At 40.8% G+C, this 22,287-nt stretch overlaps 1 protein-coding gene across 1 annotated transcript in view; it reads left to right on the forward strand.

The window, feature by feature from the left end:
* PCSK2 (proprotein convertase subtilisin/kexin type 2) overlaps window positions 1–22,287 on the forward strand; it is a 180,136-nt gene that overhangs the window by 17,788 nt on the left and 140,061 nt on the right. The window contains exon 2 of the mRNA XM_081149046.1: window positions 1,108–1,212. Within this exon, the coding sequence (XP_081005172.1) occupies window positions 1,108–1,212 (105 nt within the window). The remainder of the gene's footprint in view (window positions 1–1,107; window positions 1,213–22,287) is intronic.

Raw genomic sequence — 22,287 nt, forward strand, 5'->3', positions numbered from 1 at the left:
TCAGCCTTTGGTAATGTTGGAAAGTTCCCAACATTAGCCAGCAACTTTACGCAAGCTTGGAGCTGGTCTGCGATGTATCTTCAGGGTGGGCCTCCTGGTACTCTCTGAGTGTGGTAGGCTGATGTATTGATGGCCCAATCATTGGTCTTCCTACATTACCTTCCTACATGGCCCTGGAACTTTGCGATCCTCCTACTATGACCTGAGCTAGCCTCTGACTTGCTTTGGCCAAAAGAATATGGCCAAATGCCTGGAATGCCACTTTCAGTGGAGAAGGGGAAGAGATCTGGGAACCTCAAGGTTCCATTTTCATACAGAAGAAGAGAAAAATACCCCCAGAGGGGAAATGACTTGCCTAAGTTTAGGTGGTAACATACATGAGCCACATCCAGGTCTCCTGATTCCTAGATCAAGACTTCCTTTGCCAAATTGCCTTGAATCATAGAGCCAGTGACAGTTCTCTTTAGGTTCTTCTAGATTTTCACAGGCCCCAAATCCCACTATAGTGGCTTCTCTAACTAACCCTGACACTCATATCTAATGCCAAGGATCTTTAGGAAAGGGAGATAGAGGGAAACCTGGCCTGTCATCCAGCAGGTACTAACTAGATTTATATGGTTACATTGTGCCCAGCATGAGAGGCATCAAGGGGTCACAGAGAGGGCCCAATACATAAGACAGACAACCCAGCTGTGAAGACAGGACTAGGTTACAACATGATGCTAGAGCAACTCAACATGAAGCATAAACACCAGTCCAAGAGAGGAGAATGGAAGTTGGTGTGAGTATGAGTATATAGGCAAAGCTCCATGGAGGGGAGGGGAAGAGGAAATTGAAAGATGGGTATAAACTAAAGAAAGGGAGGAAAGAATAAAAGGTATTTGTGGAGGGAAAGGGTAATGGGCACTATGTAAGAAAAAGCAGAAAAAGGGGAACGAGTACAATGATGGGGAAACAGAGGACCAAGTCTGATGGAAGGTTGTCGGTGGTTTTCTCATATGCTTTTCTATCCTATGGAGCCTCAACATGCAGCTCCAGCTTTGATGTCTTGTTCGGGGGCCAGCCCGAGAAGCTAACAATGTCGCATGTCTGTTTGACTCTTCACAGCTCCCCTTCACTGAAGGCCTGTACCACTTTTACCACAATGGCCTTGCAAAGGCCAAGAGAAGACGCAGCCTACGCCACAAGCAGCAGCTGGAGAGAGACCCCAGGGTGAGTTTTCCTGGAGACCTACATTCCAACCTCTGCTACCACGTGCAGGCCCACTGGGGGAGTATAAAAGAGCATAGGCGGGGGATTTTGAAGTAAAGGCATTCCACTTATTGAGATGGGCCAACCGGATCCTTGGCAGAGTGGCATAGAGGACTCTCCGCTCCTCTATCCTGTGTATTATAAACAAAACCTTAATAGGACTGGGAGAGGAGTAGTCAAGGATACCACCCTTTACGGGCTGTCTTCTCCTGCATTATTGTGTGAGAACTTCTGATGGCCTGGGAACATATTTTGGCCTGTGATGGGTGGAAAGACACCAAGCAGTTTAGGGAGTCATTTTACAGGTTTCTACTGGTGAATCCTCATGCTCGGAGGAGGTTCCCGTATTATGAATGGGGAAATGAGCTCACAGTAGGCAGTGGGCGTCTCAGTATCCACACCTGGTTGTGGTCATGGGAGCATCTCAGCGCCTCTTCTCACCTTGTATCTTCCCACACTGACCTAACTTATCACTATATCTCAACTATCTCGTTAATGCTCATGATGCTCTTTTTTTTTTTTTCCATCCCCAATCTTTACCTTGATCTTGGACTCCAGGTTTCATTTTCTATTTTACCCTGGCAGCTTAAATTCAACTTTCCTGCAACCAAACTTATCATCTTAGCCACAAAGTGGTAACCTTTTCAGTGTTCCCATTTCCATTTTCCGAATAGAAACTCTGGTTATCACTGAAGGCTTCCCCTTCAGATTCTGTGGCCATCCCGACATTTACATACTCATTGCACTGGATAGATTCTGACTTTCCCTATGCAACTCACTAGGAGGGAAATTAATGATCCAGGCCAGTTGCTCTCTGTATTGAACACAAATAATGTCTTCCCCAGGACTCTTGAAGGAATGTGGTATAAAGAGGGTCAGGCATTTGAGGTAGGGACTTGCACATGAGGCTCCTTTTGATCTGATGGAATTTGTACACTCCTTCTGGTGGGGCTTTTCGTGTGAACGTTTGACTGGGTTTAATATGGGCTTTAATTAGCAATGTAGATGAAGCAGGCTTCCCAGCAGGTCACCAACTGACAGGTCACAGGCAATTTTCCTTTAATTCCTCAACCCAGGGGATCCCACATTCCCCGTAGTGGAAATTCCACTCTGAGGAGCCACTTTGTCTTTGCCTTCAGAGTAAGAGTCAAGCTGCCTGTGTTGCCAGCCAGGGCCAAGCACTCTCAAAGGGTCTGTGGCAGGAGCTGGAACCACTACCTCAGGGAGAAGCTGTGTCTTCTGTGTTCTCTCAGCCTTAGCCCCAACTGGATGATTCAGTGCCTGGGGATGCCCTTGGGAAGCTCATGGGCAGGGACCCTGTCGGTCCCATCTGTGGATCCAGGGTCGCAGCAGCAGTCAAAGACCACTCTGCTACACTATGACACTGGTTTTCCCTACACTTCATCGCGATCTTTCCCTTTATGGCCAATTGCTTTCCTTTTATTATATATTTTCTTATAAGTCCCATTGGTTTCTACTCTTCCATGATTAAAGATGTTGCCCCAAGATCACTCAGGGAGGAACACATAAAAGAAACTGGAGCAGAAGGAAAGATGCTTGAAAGGTTTGGCCTAGGAAAGAGAAGTGAGGACAGCAAAGCTAAGAAGTCATTGTTTGGTTCCGAGAGACTTCCTAGGATTGTTAGGCTAAGGTTTTCTTATTCTTGCACTTACTTGAAATGATCTTTGAGATGCTGGTTCTTGAAGTGTGAAGTGATGTTTCCAAAAGAGAAGAAAACAAGATGGGTTGGGTAATAAGAAACGAAATCATGCACTGGTGATTCTAATTATTTGTTTTTCTCCTCAAAATATTATCTACTTTTACCAGAAGGGGTGTCCAGTCTCCCTTTATTGCCCTTATAAAGGTCCTGGGAGCCCTCTGCCTCTACCTGATAGGGGTATCCATCGGCCCTGCCCATGAAGATTAACAAAAGATAGCAGGGAAATTGATGATGATAAATCTCCTGTATTTTTTCTCTGTCTTATCATTAAGGTTAAATGCCAAGCCTGTTGTCAATGATAAAGTCATTCTAGGAAAGACATAAAGCATAAAATCTCATACTTCTTTGCAAAAAAAACAGCCTACTAGTGATGACTGCCTTGTTTTAAAATATTAGATTAAGGCTGAGTGTTTCCTGCATGATATTCTTGTGGTCATATAATTTTGGCATCAGCTGACAGCAAAACATGGGAATGACTTTCGTTTGTTTGTTTGTTTGTTTGTTTGTTTGTTTGAAAAATGGTTTTATTTATTGTTGAGTCTGAGGTTTAAATTCTTTTTATTTTGTCATATGAGGAATTTAAAAACACTTTAAAAGTTTTTAACAGACCTTAGGTGGTTCTTAAACAAAAGGCATTAACTCTGAGCAGGGCAAGAGTAGCATGTGAGGATTCTGCCCTGTGGGTTCACACACCTTAAACGAAAGGGAGAATAGGCCGAATGTTTGGATACCTCAAATTTGGGGTTTTCAAGCACATTCAAACAGGTTTCAAAAAAAAAAAAAAAGTAAATAGAAGTATAAAGAGAAAAGGGGAAGAACTAGGTAGCCGGAAAGGATTATTGATCCAGGCTTTTATCTCTTGCATAGATGTTGCAAGTTGCACCTTATGATTCAAGATGTTAAAAGCAAGTTGTTCTGTCATTCTCTGAAATATGTTGTCTTCAAAACCTACAACATTAAACATGTTCCCAGCCCAGGTTCCTCCTTCCTCCTGTCTCTGCATTGCTTCCTGGCCTCTTGCGCGGCCTGCCCTCCAGCTTGGAAAGCGTGCAAAGCCCCAGGAAGCATGCACAGAGGCAGGAGGCGTGAGCTGCTGCGGGCGCTCAGGGACGAGCCCACCTGCGGAGCTTTGCAGCCCTAGAAACCACCAAGGTCTGCTACCAACCCAAGGAACAAAGTAGAAAACGAGAGAACCAAACCTGATTTGGGTTTTGCTCTAACTTCAGAACAGAAATTTCAAAGACGTTTGTCCCTCATTCAGCAACTAATTGTTATGTTTAAGGAAAACAAGAGAAGGGCTAGAAAAGGACCGTGTGTGCTTTTTGTCCAGGTCAATCAAGTGCTGCTATCAGTATGCAAGATGACAGTAAGAAAGTAGATTCTGATGCCACCTGTTTTAAAGGTGTCCCCTTGCCTTTCCATTTCTTTCTGCTGAAAGTACAGCAGAATGCTGAATAGCATCCTTTAGATGCTAAAAAAACAAAAGCCGTATCTTGTTTATTTCTGGATATCTTTGTATAGTGCAGTTCTGAGTACAAAGTAGATTAATCATTTTTCTTCAGGGTTTTAATCCATGGTGTAGTATTTTCTTTCTTATCTTATATTTTTAACCCTGTTCTGAAATGTGCATCCATTGGGGAACAGAAGTACAGCCTTCTCATGAGTTCTTCCTTTAGGTACATTCTTAATTGTGAGTAAGGAAAACCAGTTACCATTTAATTACTTCCAAGTCTTGTCGCTGAGAATCCCGTGTAGAACCTATTTTTACTTTCCAAAGTCAAGCACACTGTACCCCGGTTCATATTCAAAGTCCTAGTACAACCAATGAAGCGAGAACAGTATGTTTAGAAAGTTTTGGTAGCTAAAATTATTTGAAAATTAATAAATACATCCAAAAAGTTGGGATGAAGTAATAAAACTAAAAACGCCTTCTTAGCATCAGGGTCAAGAATCAATATCCCCTGCCCAAAACCTCTGTGAGGTTTGTTAAACTTTGGCTAAGAGCAGCATCACCAGATCTTGACACCAAACCTAGTTGTGGTTCACAGTCTACACACCAAACCCCAGAAGTTCTACAAGTATGTGAAAACCAGTGGAAAATAAATTTATTTAAGATAATATTTGTTCACACTTCTGTCGAACTATATTTGTGCATCTGATGATATAGCATTGAAATGAAATACGTTCAAAAACACAAAGACTCACACTGTTCAATGAGCAACACATGCTACTCATATGGACGCCCAATAATGTAACAACAAAAAATACCCTGAACTTTGTTGAGAGGAGTTATAATTATTCAAGAATTATAAACATCTGTTTACTTTCCTAAGCAATTTCACTGGTTCTTACAGTCCTTTAAAACCATTTTGAAACCTCTTTTAATGCCACAAGTCAGAGACTTCTGTCAGGCCGCTGCAGACTTTCCTGTTCCCTGTCTCAGAGGACAGATGTTGTCCTTTGTGTCCGTAGATGGGAGCTCTGTCTTTCCCGCTTCTTCCTTAATTAAATGTACGTACATAGCTAATGACCGTGGATGGCAGCCGGGTGCATTGTGTGACCTATGTTTGCTGTTCAAGGGTTATTCTGAGTATATTTGTGAAGCTTTAGGGTTACTCCAAAAACCCACAAAAGTTCATTTCCTTGGATAGTCCTTCAAAAACCTCACAGAACCATACCCCCAGAACAGGAGAATTTTGCCTATTCTTTAAAATTAACTGGGCGTGACTGGTGTGATCTGTTTGTAAACGTCAAAATAATTAGTGGGCCAGGCTTTCTTTGTTCGCAGGCTTTAATAATACAATAATTGACAGAGCTCTTAAAAGTTGATTTATTGTCATGGTTGAGACTCAGGTGGTTGACAGAGCTAGGAAGAGCTTGTAATTACTCTGGGCCCTTTTCTGATATGACACAATAATGCTTTTAGGTCTAACTCAGATGGGGCAATTTAGCCATGATTGGTGAACATTTTGTACAGTCGTACATAGACTTTGATAAGAAAGGTTAAGCATAGATGACATGGAAAATATGTTCTGAAGGAGCCCATGAGATGATCAGAGCAATAACATTGCCATTTATTCACAATCCACATACATCTTTATGAAAAGAATACTGGAACTTCAGCAGTTCAAAGCAAGCAAAGAAATCATTTACCTTCCTCCTCCCCAAGTTACATAAAATTTTGTCACAATTGCTAAACTGAGCTTCTAATCCATCTCAACTACCTAATATCAGTCATAGTATTTTTATAATGACATAAATTTTTTATGTTAATGACATATATGCCACTTGTATATATTATGTCTTTCTTTGATTTATATTTGATCGCTTAGATTAAAAATTAGAAAAAAAGAAGGAAAAGTGTCAATATCTTTTGGAAAATCTACTTTCAAATAGAAGATGTCTTCCTCCATTTTTACTATTGAGACAAAAATAGGCCCAGAGAGGGTAAGTGACTTCTCTGGGATCACACAGCCATAACTGATGGGAGGAAAGGGTAAAATCACGACCCCTCTCAATACCAGATCTGACTTAAATAAAAAGCTAAATGAGATTTGATATTGCTTATGAACTTGTAAATCTCTAAAAATTATTCTTGCTGATTAATAATTGGATTCCCTAAATCAAAAATAATGTAGTGGGGAAAAATGAAGTTATAGCATTAGTTTATGTAACTTGTGTGAATTCAATGAAATCAGCTATAAGTGAAAAAAGTAAAAAAGGAGGGAAAATATTAGCAAGGTGAGCACTTCTGTTCAGTATCCTGCTCAACCAGCTGATGCCCGCAGTGGATGTGAAGGACTAGAGTCAGCCGAGTATCCAGGCGGCCTCGTGACTCCCATAGTGGGAGCTTTTTGCCTGTCTGGGTGAGAGACTCTAGCATTTGAAAATAATACTTGTAATACAAAATATTTCCTAAGCACAAGGCAACTCCATCTGCTGTGTGAACAACACACCAGACTAGATTCTCTGTGGAAGGGAAATTCCACACACTTGTGATGTGTTGAGACACCACATATCAATTTCTAACTTTCCTCAGAAATTTCCAAAGTCGTTTTTGACCACGCATAGTTTTCACCAGACCCACTTCAGAACTGGATCCCTCCAGTATGGCTCCTCTACTGAAAGGGGAACAAAGATGGTGTCTTAGCTTGGATTTCCTGGAAACAGACTCCGAGACAGGGGCCTGCACATATAAAAGATACTGAAGAATGCTCTGTGCACACATGATTGAGAACAGTGCTCTCCTGTGGGTCCTTCAAGCCCTTTCTGTGTCTCACGCTCCTCTGCTTCCTCTTCTGTTTAGGGGCTCACCCAGATAACCCAGCAGAACCTCTCTCTCTTAAAGTCAGCAGATTAGTAACCTTAATTACATCTTCAGGGTCCTTTTTACCCTGTGATGTAACATAACTGTGAAAATGACATCAGGACCTAAAGATCATGGGGGTCAAAATTCTGCCCTGAGCCTTGACCTTTCTAGAAGTGTTAGTATTCCTTCCAGGGTCCGTAGTTCTCTCTAAGCAGCCCACCTTCTCCTCACTGCCCTCCTCCAGGGATTGCTTTTAGCTCAGAAGGAAACATGAATCTGTTTCCTTGACCATGCTCTGAGACCAAATGGTGAAGCCAAGAGACCCATGTGCAGCACATTCTGACTTAGCTCCCCAGCTGGGGACCAAATTTATTTTCTAGACGTCATAAAGAGGTGAGCTCAGCAGGTATAAACTTTCCACAGGGCATTATACATTTTGAGAGTGACTTGCCAGCACTGGGAGAGAAATGCGTTGCGGGAGGAAGCGAGGGAGAGGGATCTTCCGTAATGCTCCAGCCTGTGGGAAAAGCTGCTCTGCTCTAATCTGTTGGTTTTATTGCGCAGGAGGGAGCGACTCTCAGTCTCTCCTGTGGGCATCACAGATGTGCCTGGCGTCCTGCCTCACAGAGCTGCTGCCAGCGCTATAATTAACTCTTTGTGGGGAACAGGGAAGAACTGTTTACTATGGATTCAGAAAGGCACAGGGAAAGCTGCTAAGGAGTAAGCCTGGCTTTTTCTAGATGTTCTGAGCACATTTTTAAATCAGTAGCACTATCCATGCAGCCAAACTGACTAAAAGAAAATGGGAACATTCTGGGAGACGCCACCCCAGCAGGCCCAGAGACCTCAGGAGTGTTCACTTCCTTTGGGAGAATTCTAGCAAGCCCTGTGCAGAGAAAAGCAACACAGAGAGAAGAAAGTGGTTCTGTGTCATCTTCATAGCCCCCAGGATGGAGACTCTCAGATGATGAGCTGGCAAACTCTCAGGGTTTCCTAAAATCTCCATGTTGGTATGGCAAACTTTCCCCTGACCTGCCTCACCCGGTTCCTTCCCCAGGCTTCTCCACGATGCAAAAGGAAATATCTTTAAATATCTAAAAGTCCTCTATTATATCTTCTAACAATGAAAATTTTGTGTTTTCTTACTAAATTCATAATACAAGGGTGGGCAAAAGTAGGTTTACAGTAGTGAGTATGTGAAATACAGTTTATTCTTGTATTATCTATTTATTACTTATTTGCATATGAACAATTGTGAACCTACTTTTGCCCACGTTTGTATAACTCCATTATCCAGTCACTTGCTAGCAAACCATAGTCATTCAGTATTTACTGAGCTCAAGTACATGTTAAGCACTGTTCTAGGTACTGGGACACAACAGGGAACAAAACAATGTCCTATCCCATGAAGCTTATGTAATTAGTGGGGATAAAAGACAGAGACAAAACAGCCTCTGTTTGACATAGCCAGAGGAGAGTCTGAGTTGGGCACTCCATTTGAACTGCAAGGGACTACAAAAGTCATGAGAAAGACTGTAAGTCAGAGGAAAGAACCTCAGTCTATAAGTAAGAAACATAAAAATGCAAGCTATGTTGATTCAATCCTGATCACATTTTCATGGATTTTAGAAAGAAAGAGTTCTTAAAATAATTTCCTGTTAAGATTCAAAATCAATCTGCAAAGTAATTTCTCACTCCTTAAGCCACTGATCCAAAATGAATTTTATTCCATTCTTAGCTAAAGGAGACTCAATGTTTCTTAATGATGACATAACTGAATGGTTACAACAGGTATGTCTACCAACTACTGGATTTTTTCTAAGGTAATGTTTAGGGAGCAAAGTTAGGTTTAGAATTGGATATGCCACAGAAAGGTTTTTTTCGAAACCACTCTTTTAAAAACTCACTTTGGATATTTTGAAATCGACTTAGCCATTTTCTCTTCATGATGCCCATTGACATGTTTGAGATCACATCTCTATCTATAAACAGGCTTCGTGCTCTTAAATCCAAGCCAAGGGGATTTTGAAAATGAGTGGAATTGAATTCTTATCATTTCCAGTAATTTCAAGCACTTGTGAATGGAAGACAGAGTAGGAGTGAAGCCAGGTCTAGGAACAAGTGAACAGCAGTTAGATAAAGAGATTCATGTCTGAATGACAACCCAGTTTCTGGAGTTTATCATTTGGTTTCCCATTATCTGTACCGAAAATGTTATGTTTTCTATCTTCTGTATGGCAAGAATGTCCTATGTGGTAATAAAGAACTTATTGCCTGAGAGAAAATAGGTAAGACAAAACCATTTTCAATTTGCCATTCCCCTTGAAAATGGACAGCAGCCCACCCCACATTTAAAAAAAAAAAAAAAAATTGCTTACTGGATGTTAGTTTGTAAGGACACCTCAGAGAAATGAAAAGAGAAACCCTCCCAAAGAACAGAAGAAAGGCGAAGCAATTGTGCACCAAGGAGAAAAGAAGCACAGTGGAGAGAGTGCACCTTGAGGGCAGTCTTGGGTTCTAATACTAGCTCTGATACCAATTAGCCATGTTTCTTTGAACAAATCATTTTACCTCCCAGCCTTCAGTTTTCTCATCTGTACAGTGGGAGTGTAAACTAGTCAGTCTCCGAAGTGCCCCTTCAGGTCTTGATTACTGAGATTCCAGGGGCAAGCTGAAGTCCCTCCAACTGCTTAATGTCAACGCCAAGACTAAAACCCAGATGTTCCCACTAGTTTGTGATCCTTGTTTTGCATATCTTTATTTTTATCTAAGAAATTGGGGGTTTTCTTAAAAACCAATACTGCAAAGTGTTTGGAAGAACTAGCATTTACCTTGGGATCCTTATTTTGGGGGAGAGAATGTCAAACCTTGTGTTGTTCGAACCAGTTCATTAGCGCCCCACAGTTTTATTCCTTGCCTCAAGGAAAATGTTAGACTTTTGAGGTAGAGATTATCCATTCACTTTAAAGGTAATAGCTGCTCTATCATGTTGCATAAATTAAGGTTTGGCATAATATTTCATTTGGCAAGGTGGCTATGGAGGAGTAGAGGCATTTCAACAACAAAAATAAGTTTTATCACCACTGATTTCTAAATAAGGTCTATTTTCCAACCAGTCAATTGGTGTGTCCAACCAGGGTCACAAGTTAAACGCCTAGAGATACCAGGCAAATAAGTTACAAATTGAACTGGGTTGAGTATGAGCCAAGCCGCAACTCAAGAGGACAAATGATAACATTACCTTCCACCTCTAGGTGGGAAGTACAACAGGGAGTGGTGAGGCCTGTGGAGAACCATAGAGCACACACCCTGTCCAAAGAAGGAGGCAGATCCTCTCCCTCAGCTGATTGTTCCCTCTCAAAAATGGAGGCCCATGGTTGTCTGATTTCACAGTTTTTCAAGAAAATCAGAAAATGCCAACCTTGTGCAAAATCTTTGTGCTTTTAAAGAATATTAGTGACTAAGTCAAAAAATTTTAACACACTAGAAAGCTAAAGAAAATATGTCAACAGAACAAATTTGCCCATGGGGGGCCATTTTGCAATCCCTGCTCTGATACCTCTCAAGACAGGATGACCCAGTCTCTTGGCAAGACGCCTCTATTACCAGCCCCTGACTCCACTGTTTGCCAAGGGAGTCCACATAAGAATTCTTCCTTAAGGCGATCCCAAAGCTACTGTCTCAAGGCATCGGCCCACGGTCCAGGCCCTCCTTCCGGGGGCCAATGATTTCACCCCCCATGTGAGGGTCCTTCAAACATTCAATGATAGTCATCATGCCCCCTGAACTGTCTTCAGAGTGAGCTTTCCTGGTTCTTTCAGATGTTTTCACTGAACTTGGTGCTCCTTTCCTGTGTTTTTATGATGTTTCTGAACATTGCCTGAGAACTAAACACACAATCCAGCTACAGTCTGATGATGTCAGAGTTTCTCATATTTGAAAGCTAATCTATTAATGCACCATAGGGTCACTTTAGCCTTTTTTTAAAGTCATAGATCTTGTTTTTTACCAAGACTGACCCTACCACTAGTCAAAGCATCTAGGTTCTCAAATATCCTGTGATCAATCCATCCTTGGAGGAGTGGGGTATTGGTCCTAAAGCAGTGCCTTAGGTTTAATTTTGAATTTTTTATCTCGTTAGAGTCCATTTTGACCTGTCAAGATTTTATTGGATCCTGATTCAGTTTCCTTCAGCTTCCTGTCATCTGTGATTTCGATCAATATCCTTAACCAGTTCTTAATAAAAAGGTTGAATAAGACAGGAAAAAATGGCAAAGCTCAGAGCCCTTTGTCCAGAATGATAAAAATCTATTAATATAGATTCTAAGGAGTATCTCACACTGAAAGGAAATTATAAAGCATCCAAAAAAACATCATTCAAGTTAAATGAAAAACAGCATCTCACCAGGGAGGCTATTTGAAGACTAGGTTTATATGGCTTAACTGCATCAGTCTGAATCTAGTTGATTTGTTTGTGTACGCTGCTCTCTGAGCAATCAGTGTGTTTGCCATAGAGCAATCTAATTCAGCCATTTACACGACCAAAATCACCAGACCAACCAGTTTTCAATCTGGTCTTTTGAAGTAATTTGAATTCAGCTGATAATTTGTCCACACATCTGCAACTAGTTGATGTTTAATCATGAGAAATTTTAATCAAAGAACCAAAAATCAATGAGTAATCATCAGTTCCAATCATGAGAGTACCAGGTGGTACTCAAGTGTAGACCAAATCAAATTTTTCTAAAACTCAATACAGTGATTCCTTTTGAATGACTAAGTCAAGACATCTCAGAAATAGACTAATTGGCTAAGGAGCATATTCTCCAAGGCTAAAATACAACCTGCCATCTGACTTACATCAGAGCACTCGAAAAGTCTCTCTACCTCTTGCTCATATACCATGGGGAGGTCACTTAATATTCACTAATTGCCTCTATTCTACCATCTCTATCATTAAATAGCAATGAAAATCCAAATGTCTGGAAATAAATTGCCTTAATTTTTAATCTCTATCATGGAATTACACTGAAAGTACAAATATCTGCAAATAAATGCCTAAGCCTTCAAAGACTTTCATCTTTGAAAGTATGTATTAGTTTCACAAATACATTATACCTCTTGCCAGGCACAAAGGGTAACGGTGTCATCTACTGTACTTCTTTTTCATTTTCTCCCACTTAACTCTCTACTGATTCTCCTTGGCTGCCTCTACACCATGAAAAATGTTAGTGCAAATTAAAATGGTGTTCCTAAAGCTGTGTGATATCAGGGTCCTTGCATTTTCTACAGAATGTTGTGAATAATAAATATTAATTAAGATAAGATAGATTATGTGTCAATAACAAATTAACCCCCAAGTCCCAATGGTTTAATATAAAAATGTTTACTGTTCACTCATGCTACCTGACCAGCACAGCTTGGTTGGTAGGGGCTCTGATTCATAATCTTTCAGCAACTGAAGCTGTTAAAGGTTCTACCATCTTGAGATACCTCCTAACACTTGGCTTTCAGGACGCTGGAAGAGTTGAGCATGACAAGCTCAATCAACTCTTACCTGCCTTCTTTATCTTGGAAATGACATATGTCACTCCTCACCATCCATTGGCCAGAAAGAGACATGATACATATCTCAATGTGAAGACGCTGAGCAGTGGAGTGCTCCCAAGTGCTAGGAAGGAGAGGCCAACTGGATATGGGGAATAGTAGAAGTCTCTTAGTGTATTTTTTACTCAAAACAATAATAAAAATGTGAATTAAACCATGTTCTATTCTTATTCTTTGGGACAAGGACTTTCCCATGAGCTCAGCACCCATGTTTATAATTATGTTGGCAGCAATTACTACCATGCAGTCTCTGGCTAATGAGAAAGGAGAGATCATTAGTGCCAAACTGGGGCACATGTATTTGGCTAGGATGGTTAAACCAGCATCTCATCATGTGCGCTCTTCTGCAATGTGACCTGACCCTTCTCCTCTCTCAGTAGGGAGAGTCTATTTCTCCGTCCCCTTGAACTTGAGCAAGCTCTGTGATTTGGGTCCAGTAGAATGTGACAGGAGTGATGCTGTGCCAATTCTGGGTTTGTCTCTTACCTGACCTGGTGGCTTCCACTCCTGCCTCTTGGGACCCAACTGCCATGTAGGAAGTATGACTACCCTAAGAATACCCTGCTATTAGCAGGCCAAGCCAGAAGGAGAGGTTGATATCCTATGAGAAGAGAGAGAAGGCAAAGAGCACCAAGACCGCAGACACAGGAGTGAAGAAACCATCTTGGAAATGGATCTTTAAGCCCCAACCACTCCAACTGCTGCCACCTGAAGAGAAGCCACTCAGCCATGTCTTCGGAATTTCTGACCCATGAAATCTTGAGCCAAATAAAATAGTCATTTCAAGCCACTAACGTTTGGGCTCATTTATTATGCAGCAGTAGATAACCAGAAGGTAAACACATTTTCCCACCAGTTCAGATGGGGATGAGTGGTGGAGAGCTGAGTCATGGCATGGAGCATATTAAAACAAATAGGCAGGCTGAACCCTGAAGACCCTGCACCCCAGTGGTATATTTGCAGTGTCTGTTAGTCAGTCTTCTTTCTTTAGATACTGATTTTGTGATGTTGTTTATATTTAACTTATAAACTTGTTTTAGTTTTATAGCTGCATAGGAGCTATAAGCAGTAGGAACTGCTACCAGATTTCATTTTGAGCACATTTTAAATAGCATATCAATATTGGGAGACAAATGAAAAATTATTTTCCCTATAAAAGAGTCCATTACTTGTTCAGATTTATTCTGGTTTAAGAAATTAATGAATCTTAAAAAGATCTAAAAGAGGTGAGCTTCTTCAAAAGTATAACCTTTGGAGTGAGACAAAGCAAAATGTCCCAGTGACATCAGTGGGCGCCATGTGGGGAGACACATGGGGAGCTACGTGTGTGGCTGAAAGAGAGTCAAAGGGAGAATCAGGAGTTGTGAGTTCTAATCGCAACTCTGTTATTTTATTGTCTGTGGGCTACGGAAAACCACTTTGCTTTATGGTCCTCAGTGCCCCCCATCTATGAAATGAAAATGACATCAGCCCTGCTCATCTTGTGGAGTTACCACAGCAATCAAATAAGATAATGGAAGAAAGGGTTCTCTGAAAACTGAAGTGTTATTGTTGTTCATAGAAAGTCAGAGCAGCATTTTAAGTTCCATGCAGAAAAATCTAAAAATAATCTGGCTAAAAATGTATAGGAAGCAAGTTTAAAATAACCTCAAGTAAAAGTATTTTTAAAATTCAAACCAGTGTCTTATCAAATAGCAAATTACAGTGGATTTAAATTTTCTTTGAAGCACAGGGAAGCTTGCAGTCTGCTGGGATGCTTGGTGTGGGAAAGGGTGAGTTCAGCGCTCTGGCCCCTCTCTGAATTCCTGTAACCTCCTCACCTGTCTGGAGTGTAGGCTTGTGGCCAAGTTTATGAGCTTTGGATACATTCAGATTTGCTGATGGTCACTAGCAACTATCATTTCCCCCTCCCTGGAGGCCCTGGCAACCACTATTCTACTTTCTGCCTCTATGAGTTTGGCCACTTTAAATATCCCATGTAAGTGGAATCATGCAGCATCTGTTCTGTGAGTGGCTGATGTTGCTTAGCGTAATGTCCTCGAGGTCCATCCAAGCTGTAGCATAGGATGTCCTTCTCTGTGGTGGAATAATATTCCATTGTATGTACATGCATTTTCTTTATCCATCCGTCTATCGCTGGTCATGTAGGCTGTGCTCACCTCTTGGCCATTGTGAATAAGTCCCCAATGAACATAGCGTGCAAATCTCTCTTTAAGACCTTGAGTTTAATTCTTCTGTATAAGTGCCCGAAGTGGATTACTGGGTCAGATGGTAGTTGGATTTCTAATTTTTTTAGAAAACTTCCTACTGTTTTTTATAACGGCTGTGCCCATTTTTATTCCCATCAATAGTGTAGTTTCTCCACATCCTTGACAACACTGCTTGTTTTATGTTTGGGGTTTCTATTTATTCCATTAGTCTATGTACCCATCTTTATTCCTCTAACACATTGTTTTGATTACTGTAACTTTGTGGTATGTTTTGAAGTCAGTAAGTGTGTGTTTCCAGCTTTGTTCTTTTTTTCCTCAAAATTGTTTTGGATACTTGGATATGAATTTTAGAATTGTTTTTTCAATTTCTGTAAAAATATGCCATTGAGATCTTTCGAAATTGCATTAAATCAGTAGATTGCTTTGGGTAATATGGATATTTTAACAATATTTATTCCTCCAATCCATGAACAAGGAATGTATTTCTATGAATTTGTGTATTAATTTATTTCAGCAATGTTTTATAGTTTTCAAAGTACAAGACTCTCAACTATTTACCTATTGATGGAAATTTAAGTGTTTCAAATGCTTTGCTACATACGCAACATTGCATGCCTCTTCATGTACATGCACAATCATTTTTTAGGATAGAACCAGAAATGGAATTGATGGGTCAATGTTGGGTTTTGTCTCTGGATCGATAGGCCTCATCTTAAAATTATGTCACTTAGAGATTGGACATAGGTCCTTTGTGTGACAGAGCCTTCCCCTCACCCTCAGAATCACCCAGAGGATGTTCACTGGTGTCCTTACTACTTGTGCCTTGTCCCCATTTAATTTTATCCCACTTTGGGATGGACTCACCAACTGTTGAGACATTTGCTATCCGATGTTTCCATTGTCAGTGGTCACTTGCCAGGTTTGATGTTGCACCCAGCACATCCTGGAATAGCATGCGATGGAACAGAGTAATGAGCCGTGAAAGTCATAGGAGACCTATGCTAAATAGAGTGGGACATATGTTATAAGGAGTTGATTTTGTTCCACAATTCTTTGGTTAGGGAAATAATCCAGCATCTATTAGATTTTTCTAAGACAAATAGAAGATTCTCCATTTATTCCTGTTTTCGAGGAGTGATACTGAGGTATATGAGGTGCTTAACATCAAAATGACTCCTGAATAACTAATTGCCATTCCCAATGTCCCTTTAAGTTTTCTAGCTGGTCAAATAGGTATATTTGCAAGTAAAGCAGGGCTAATGATAAACTCCCGAGTCAACAATTTGGAGCTCCTATGCCTGTTGCACAAATCAACTGTTCTGATTTGCTCTTCATTGACCTCACTGGATTATTCATGTCTATCCCCTGCACCTTAATTTGCCCAGTAGGCCTAGCTCAGGAGGGGCATCACATGCCTTGATGGTGAACATCATTAGGGCCATTTCACAAATAAGTAAAAATATTTTTAAAACAAATATAAAGGAAGTCTCCGCATAAAACAGGAGGAAGGCAAAGATAACAAAATATAAGATTTTATGAGCCTCTCACCCCGTTATTATACCAGGTCAGGATGATTGGTCTGGGCATGTAAGTGCCCATATGTCATGTTTCTCTTTTTCCAATTAATCTGCCCCCTTAACATGGATAGAATGACTTCTGATCCCTGGACAGCCTTTTATCACATACTCATCTTCTCATTGTCTGTTCCCTGTTGGCTTCTGGGAATTCCTGTGCTTGCTATATCTGTTTGCCAAGCAATGGCAGATGATGGGCAGCTTGTGCAGCAAGCAGGGTATTCAATCAAGTACCTTTTCTTACAGAAATGAGGCTGTCTCTGAACCCTCTGGGCACAGCCCTGCCACTCTCACCTCACTCCCAGTCTCACTGCTCCTGTCTGTGGACAAAGGCTTTCTCTGGGAATCGTAGGGGAATTCTCTATCATCTTATTTGGCTTTTCCTTCTATGATGCCCTAGTAAACCACTTGACTATTGCCCTTGGCTACCACCCTGTCCTTAAACTTTGAGCTTCCCGGTGCCATGCACACAATCCATAACAGTTCTCTCTTGCCCAGCAATGTTCTATATTACCCTCACTCCATCCTTCAGGACTCATGGTATCTTCCATCAGGGGGGGTCCTTTTCTTATTTTCCAATGCAGTTAAGGATTCAAAAGATCTATCATCCTGTAATATCTAAGGATTTGAAGGAGAGAGGGGAGATGGGGAGTGGCTTTAAGTGTATTATTTGTGCCAATTCCTATGTCATTTTAAGTATGGAACATCCATTTCTTTCATTGGCTGTGCTTGTTTTTTACCCAGATATCATCATTAGCTCTTCTTTAAGGCTAGCTTATTCAAGGAAAGAAAGAGGAAAGTGCCCCATTGTTGTATCAAATACAGATGAGCTCACACCCAAATAATATTTCCTTGTCATCTTATTTCTGTAGCTCAGGATAAAAATGAAATCTCCAAAGGAGGCCTAAAGAATAGCCACATTAATTAAAGGAAAGGGTTTTTTTTTTTTTCCTAAGAAGTACCTAATAACTAATGGATGAGCAAAGGAGACTCATTAGTGGAAATATTTCCTTTGAAAGGGCACACATGCTGTGAAAAAAAAAGTGTTACACCAGGCTTTTTTTTTTTTTTTAATAAAGTAAGACCTTTGTTTTTTTCCTATTTATCATGCAGGCTGGAGAGAATGAGTCTGAGTGAGTATTGTAGATAAGCTACCATGATTTGAAATTTATTAAGACCTCAGGTTACTTATTTCTCCCTGTTCTCGGGGGGGGGGGGGGGGGATTTTCACTGCTCATTGACTTGCCTGAGGATGGTTAGAACTGGGAACCTCTTTAGGATACTAGACCTAAGTGTAACAGCTTAGACCTGAGCCCAGTAAACTTGTCAACCATTTGGGTCCTGCCCCATTGAGCAACTGAAGAAGAACCTATTCCCTTCCCTCAAGATGCTACACTCAGAAAGGAAAGAAAAAGATGCTATGATGATGGATGGATGGATGGATGGATGGATGGATGGATGGATGGATGGTGGGGGGTGGGTAGATGGATGGATAGATGATAGATAGATAGATAGATAGATAGATAGATAGATAGATAGATAGATAGATAGATAGATAGATAGATGATAGATAGATGATAGATGATGATGATAGATAGATAGATAGATAGATAGATAGATAGATAGATAGATAGATGATAGATGATAGATAGATAGATAGATGATAGATGATAGATAGATAGATAGATAGATAGATAGATAGATAGATAGATAGATAGATAGATAGATAGATGATGATAGATAGATAGATAGATGATAGATGATAGATAGATAGATGATAGATAGATAGATAGATAGATAGATAGATAGATAGATAGATATAGATAGATAGATAGATAGATAGATAGATGATAGATAGATGATAGATAGATAGATGATAGATAGATAGATAGATAGATAGATAGATAGATAGATAGATAGATAGATAGATAGATAGATGATAGATGATGATAGATAGCTAGATAGCTAGATAGCTAGATAGCTAGATAGCTAGATAGCTAGATAGCTAGATAGCTAGATAGCTAGATAGCTAGATAGCTAGATAGATAGATAGATAGATAGATAGATAGATAGATAGATAGATAGATAGATAGATAGATAGATAGATGATGATAGATAGCTAGATAGCTAGATAGCTAGATAGCTAGATAGCTAGATAGCTAGATAGCTAGATAGCTAGATAGATAGATAGATAGATAGATAGATAGATAGATAGATAGATAGATAGATAGATAGATAGATGATGATAGATAGATGATAGATAGATAGATAGATAGATAGATAGATAGATAGATAGATAGATAGATAGATAGATAGATAGATAGATAGATAGATAGATGATAGATGATAGATAGATAGATAGATAGATAGATAGATAGATAGATAGATAGATAGATGATAGGTAGATAGATATAGATGAAGATAGATACATAGGTAAGTACATTAAGAGCCTAGAGAATAATTGAGTGCTAAATGGTAGAGACCGTTGAAAAAGGTATTCACAGATGGGGGCAATTGGGAGGAATTTGAACACTTAAGGAAGTTTCCAGAGGTGTGGGGTGATGTCTAGGATTCGCATGATAAATTGAGATCTTATTTGGCGCTCATTTTGCCAGCCCCCACCCCGCACCCCATCGTGATGGTTGAAACAGCCTTAGAATCTCTAGAAAAAACCTAGCCCACTTAATGAGCACAAACACAGCTGGACCTAGTGGAAGGGATGCTGAAGCTGAGCTCCACATATTCAGTATCCACGTATTAGACTAGGTCTAACTTCTAGCTATTTCTCTATCAAGCTAGAGTATGACCACTGTGTAATTTCTAGAGGAAGCATTTTTTGACAGGTGTTTAAGGTTTCTGTTTCTTGTGCTGGAATACTAAGTTACTAGCTATCTTGTCACAGTAAGGAAATACGCAGAGGACAATTAGATTTTAGGTGTAGGGACTTCCAGTTGCTCACCCCACCTAAATCAAATTAGCAGCTGCACCTACACTAGGACCAGCTAGAGTAGAGATTACTTACCTACTTCACTTCTACTCAAGATGGATGAGCAAAATGAGCCTCACAGAAGTTTTCTGACTTTCCTAAGATGTCCCCGCTTATCACTTATGGAGCGATGGCTGGAATCCCCTGTTTCTAATGCATGTTGCCCATCCACGTTCTCTGTTGATAGTTAGATCTTGGACAGGCGTCCACGAAGCCCTGGGTCTCTTGGGCATCCTACAGAATGTACAGCTCCACTCCCACCATCAGCACCTCACCTGAATTGGGAGTTTACAAAGCTCTCCCATCCTCCTGGAAACTGTGTGGAGTGAGCCCAAGCATATCATCCTTCCTGCTCTGAGACCATCCTTCCTACTGGATAGAGAGACTGAGGTCAACAGAGCTGACAAGTCAAGACGTGAGAACATCCAGGTCCATGGTGGCACCAATCTTGGCCTCTGACTATTTCTCAACTAAAAGGGCGCACCCAATCTCCTGGAACCGCCCTTCATGTTTGGATAAGTATAAGGTCCTGCCTGCTACTATTGGCAATGCCTTTGTCCTATCTATGAAAGTGTTTCTTGGTTTTCCCTAAGCCACATCCTAATCACCACATGACAATTTGGCTCTACCTTCCAGAAGTTGTAGCTGCCACATTTTCCTGAGCCTCTCGTGTGAGAGAGCAGGCATGTGCAAGCCATGAATCTCTCAGTAGTCCTTAATTCTTGAGGAGACTGTATTTTGAGCTCCTTCTTCAGAAAACAGCAGATGGAGTGGCCCCATGAGAGTAATAACCTTCAGACCAAAGCTCTGAGGAAGTGCCGAAGGATGGTAGAAATCCTGGATCTGTTCTGTCCCTGGCAACCATGACCCATCATGACTGTTAAAGAATTAGAAGCAGAATTTTCCATCCTGCAGATCTAGGAGCCAGGGTATTGTCTACATTGTCCAGGCCCCAGCACATCACAGACACACCAGTGGATCAACACTATGGCTTCAGAGGACACTTGAAAAAAATCTTACTGCCAGAATTCACAGGAACTCCTGACAATATTCCCATATGACAGTAACTGTAGGTTTGTCTTTAGTCTTTTCAGTTCAATTGTATTTTTTATGAATTTTTTAAAGATTTTTTTCATTGATTTTTAGAGAGAGGAAAGGAGAGAGAAAGAGAGAGAGAGAGAGGAGGGAAACATATATGTGAGAGCAAAACGTCAATGGACTGCCTCCCACACACCACCTAACAGGGTTGGAGCCCATAACCCAGGTATGTGCCCTGAAATGGGAATTGAACCAGCAACCTTTTGGTGTATGGGATGACGCCCAATCAACTGATCCACACTGGCCACGGCTTATGAATTTTATATAAATTTCAAAGTCTGCAGAAAATGCATGAATGTAAGGCAAAGATGGCCAAGACTTCCCTCCAAATAATTCTGTGCGGTGAATAAAATCTCACCATCACTCCTGGACTGTTCCTGCCTTCCCAGTGAACAAGCTTTGCATAATGAGGGCACCACTCTTCCTGGAGCCCCATTGCCAAAAATTAGCAATAAAAGAAGACCTTACTACCTGGCACATGTGGCTACTTGAGAGTTATCTGAAATAAAAGCAAGCCAGAACCAGCATAATAGTGTCTAACAAAACCCAGATGTCTCTTGAATAAAAGGTTAATCAAATGCTAATGTTAAATGAAAGAGTTTCAAAGGCAGAAGGAAGAATATTGAAGATAAATGAGGAAATTAGGTGCAGCCTCCATGCAACTGGAAGAGCAGGCTCTCTGCACAGAATGGGTTTTTTTAAAGGAAATTAACCTTTTCTTCAACACCTAGAATGTGTCAGATGCTCTATAAGAAAAGTACTAAATACCATTCCAGGAGCTTAAGCTTCACATAAAAAGCAAAACTAGTAAAATGCATTTGGAGGGAGAAGTCTGGAGCAAATGCTACAATACTCTGAATATTACCCTTCAGCCATATTTTGGGAGACATTTCATATAAATCCTAGTTTTGTCAGGAATTCTAGAAGAGTCTGCAATGTTTTGAAGCCCACTTGCTCTGATTCATAAATTGCAAAATGGTCCAGGCCCCACTCCCCAACACCCTCAGCCTTGTGTTCACCTGATGGACTGGGTCATGTTCGTAGTCTGTACAGGTCAGGATTCCCCATAAAAACAGAACCAACAGGATGTAAACATAGAGAGATTTTTTTTAAGGAATTGGCTCATGTGAATGTAGGGTCTTGCAAGTCCAAAATCTGTAGGGCAGGCCAGCAGCCTGGAAACTCCCAAGAGTGGATGGTGCAGTCGAGTCAGAAGGCTGTCTGGAGGTAGAGTTCCCTCTTCCTCCGGGACCTCAGCCTTGCTCTTAAGGCCTTCAACTGATTAGGGGAGGGCCACATACACTGTGGAGAGTATTCTAGTCCATTCAAAGTCTACTGATTTAAATGTTAATCTTGGCTAAAAAATACCACCACAGGCACACCTAAACTGTTGACACATAGAGTTAACCACCCCATGGTCTGATGGGCAAGGCAAGCGAGTCAAATGGTAATTTATATTCAGGGTGTAGGAAAGGGCTGCGGAGAGAAGATGATGGGTTTCCAAAAGTAAGGCAGAGTAAACTGCAGCAAAA

This window comes from Miniopterus schreibersii (assembly GCF_964146895.1).
Source record: "Miniopterus schreibersii genome assembly, chromosome: 10".
NCBI lineage: Eukaryota > Metazoa > Chordata > Mammalia > Chiroptera > Miniopteridae > Miniopterus > Miniopterus schreibersii.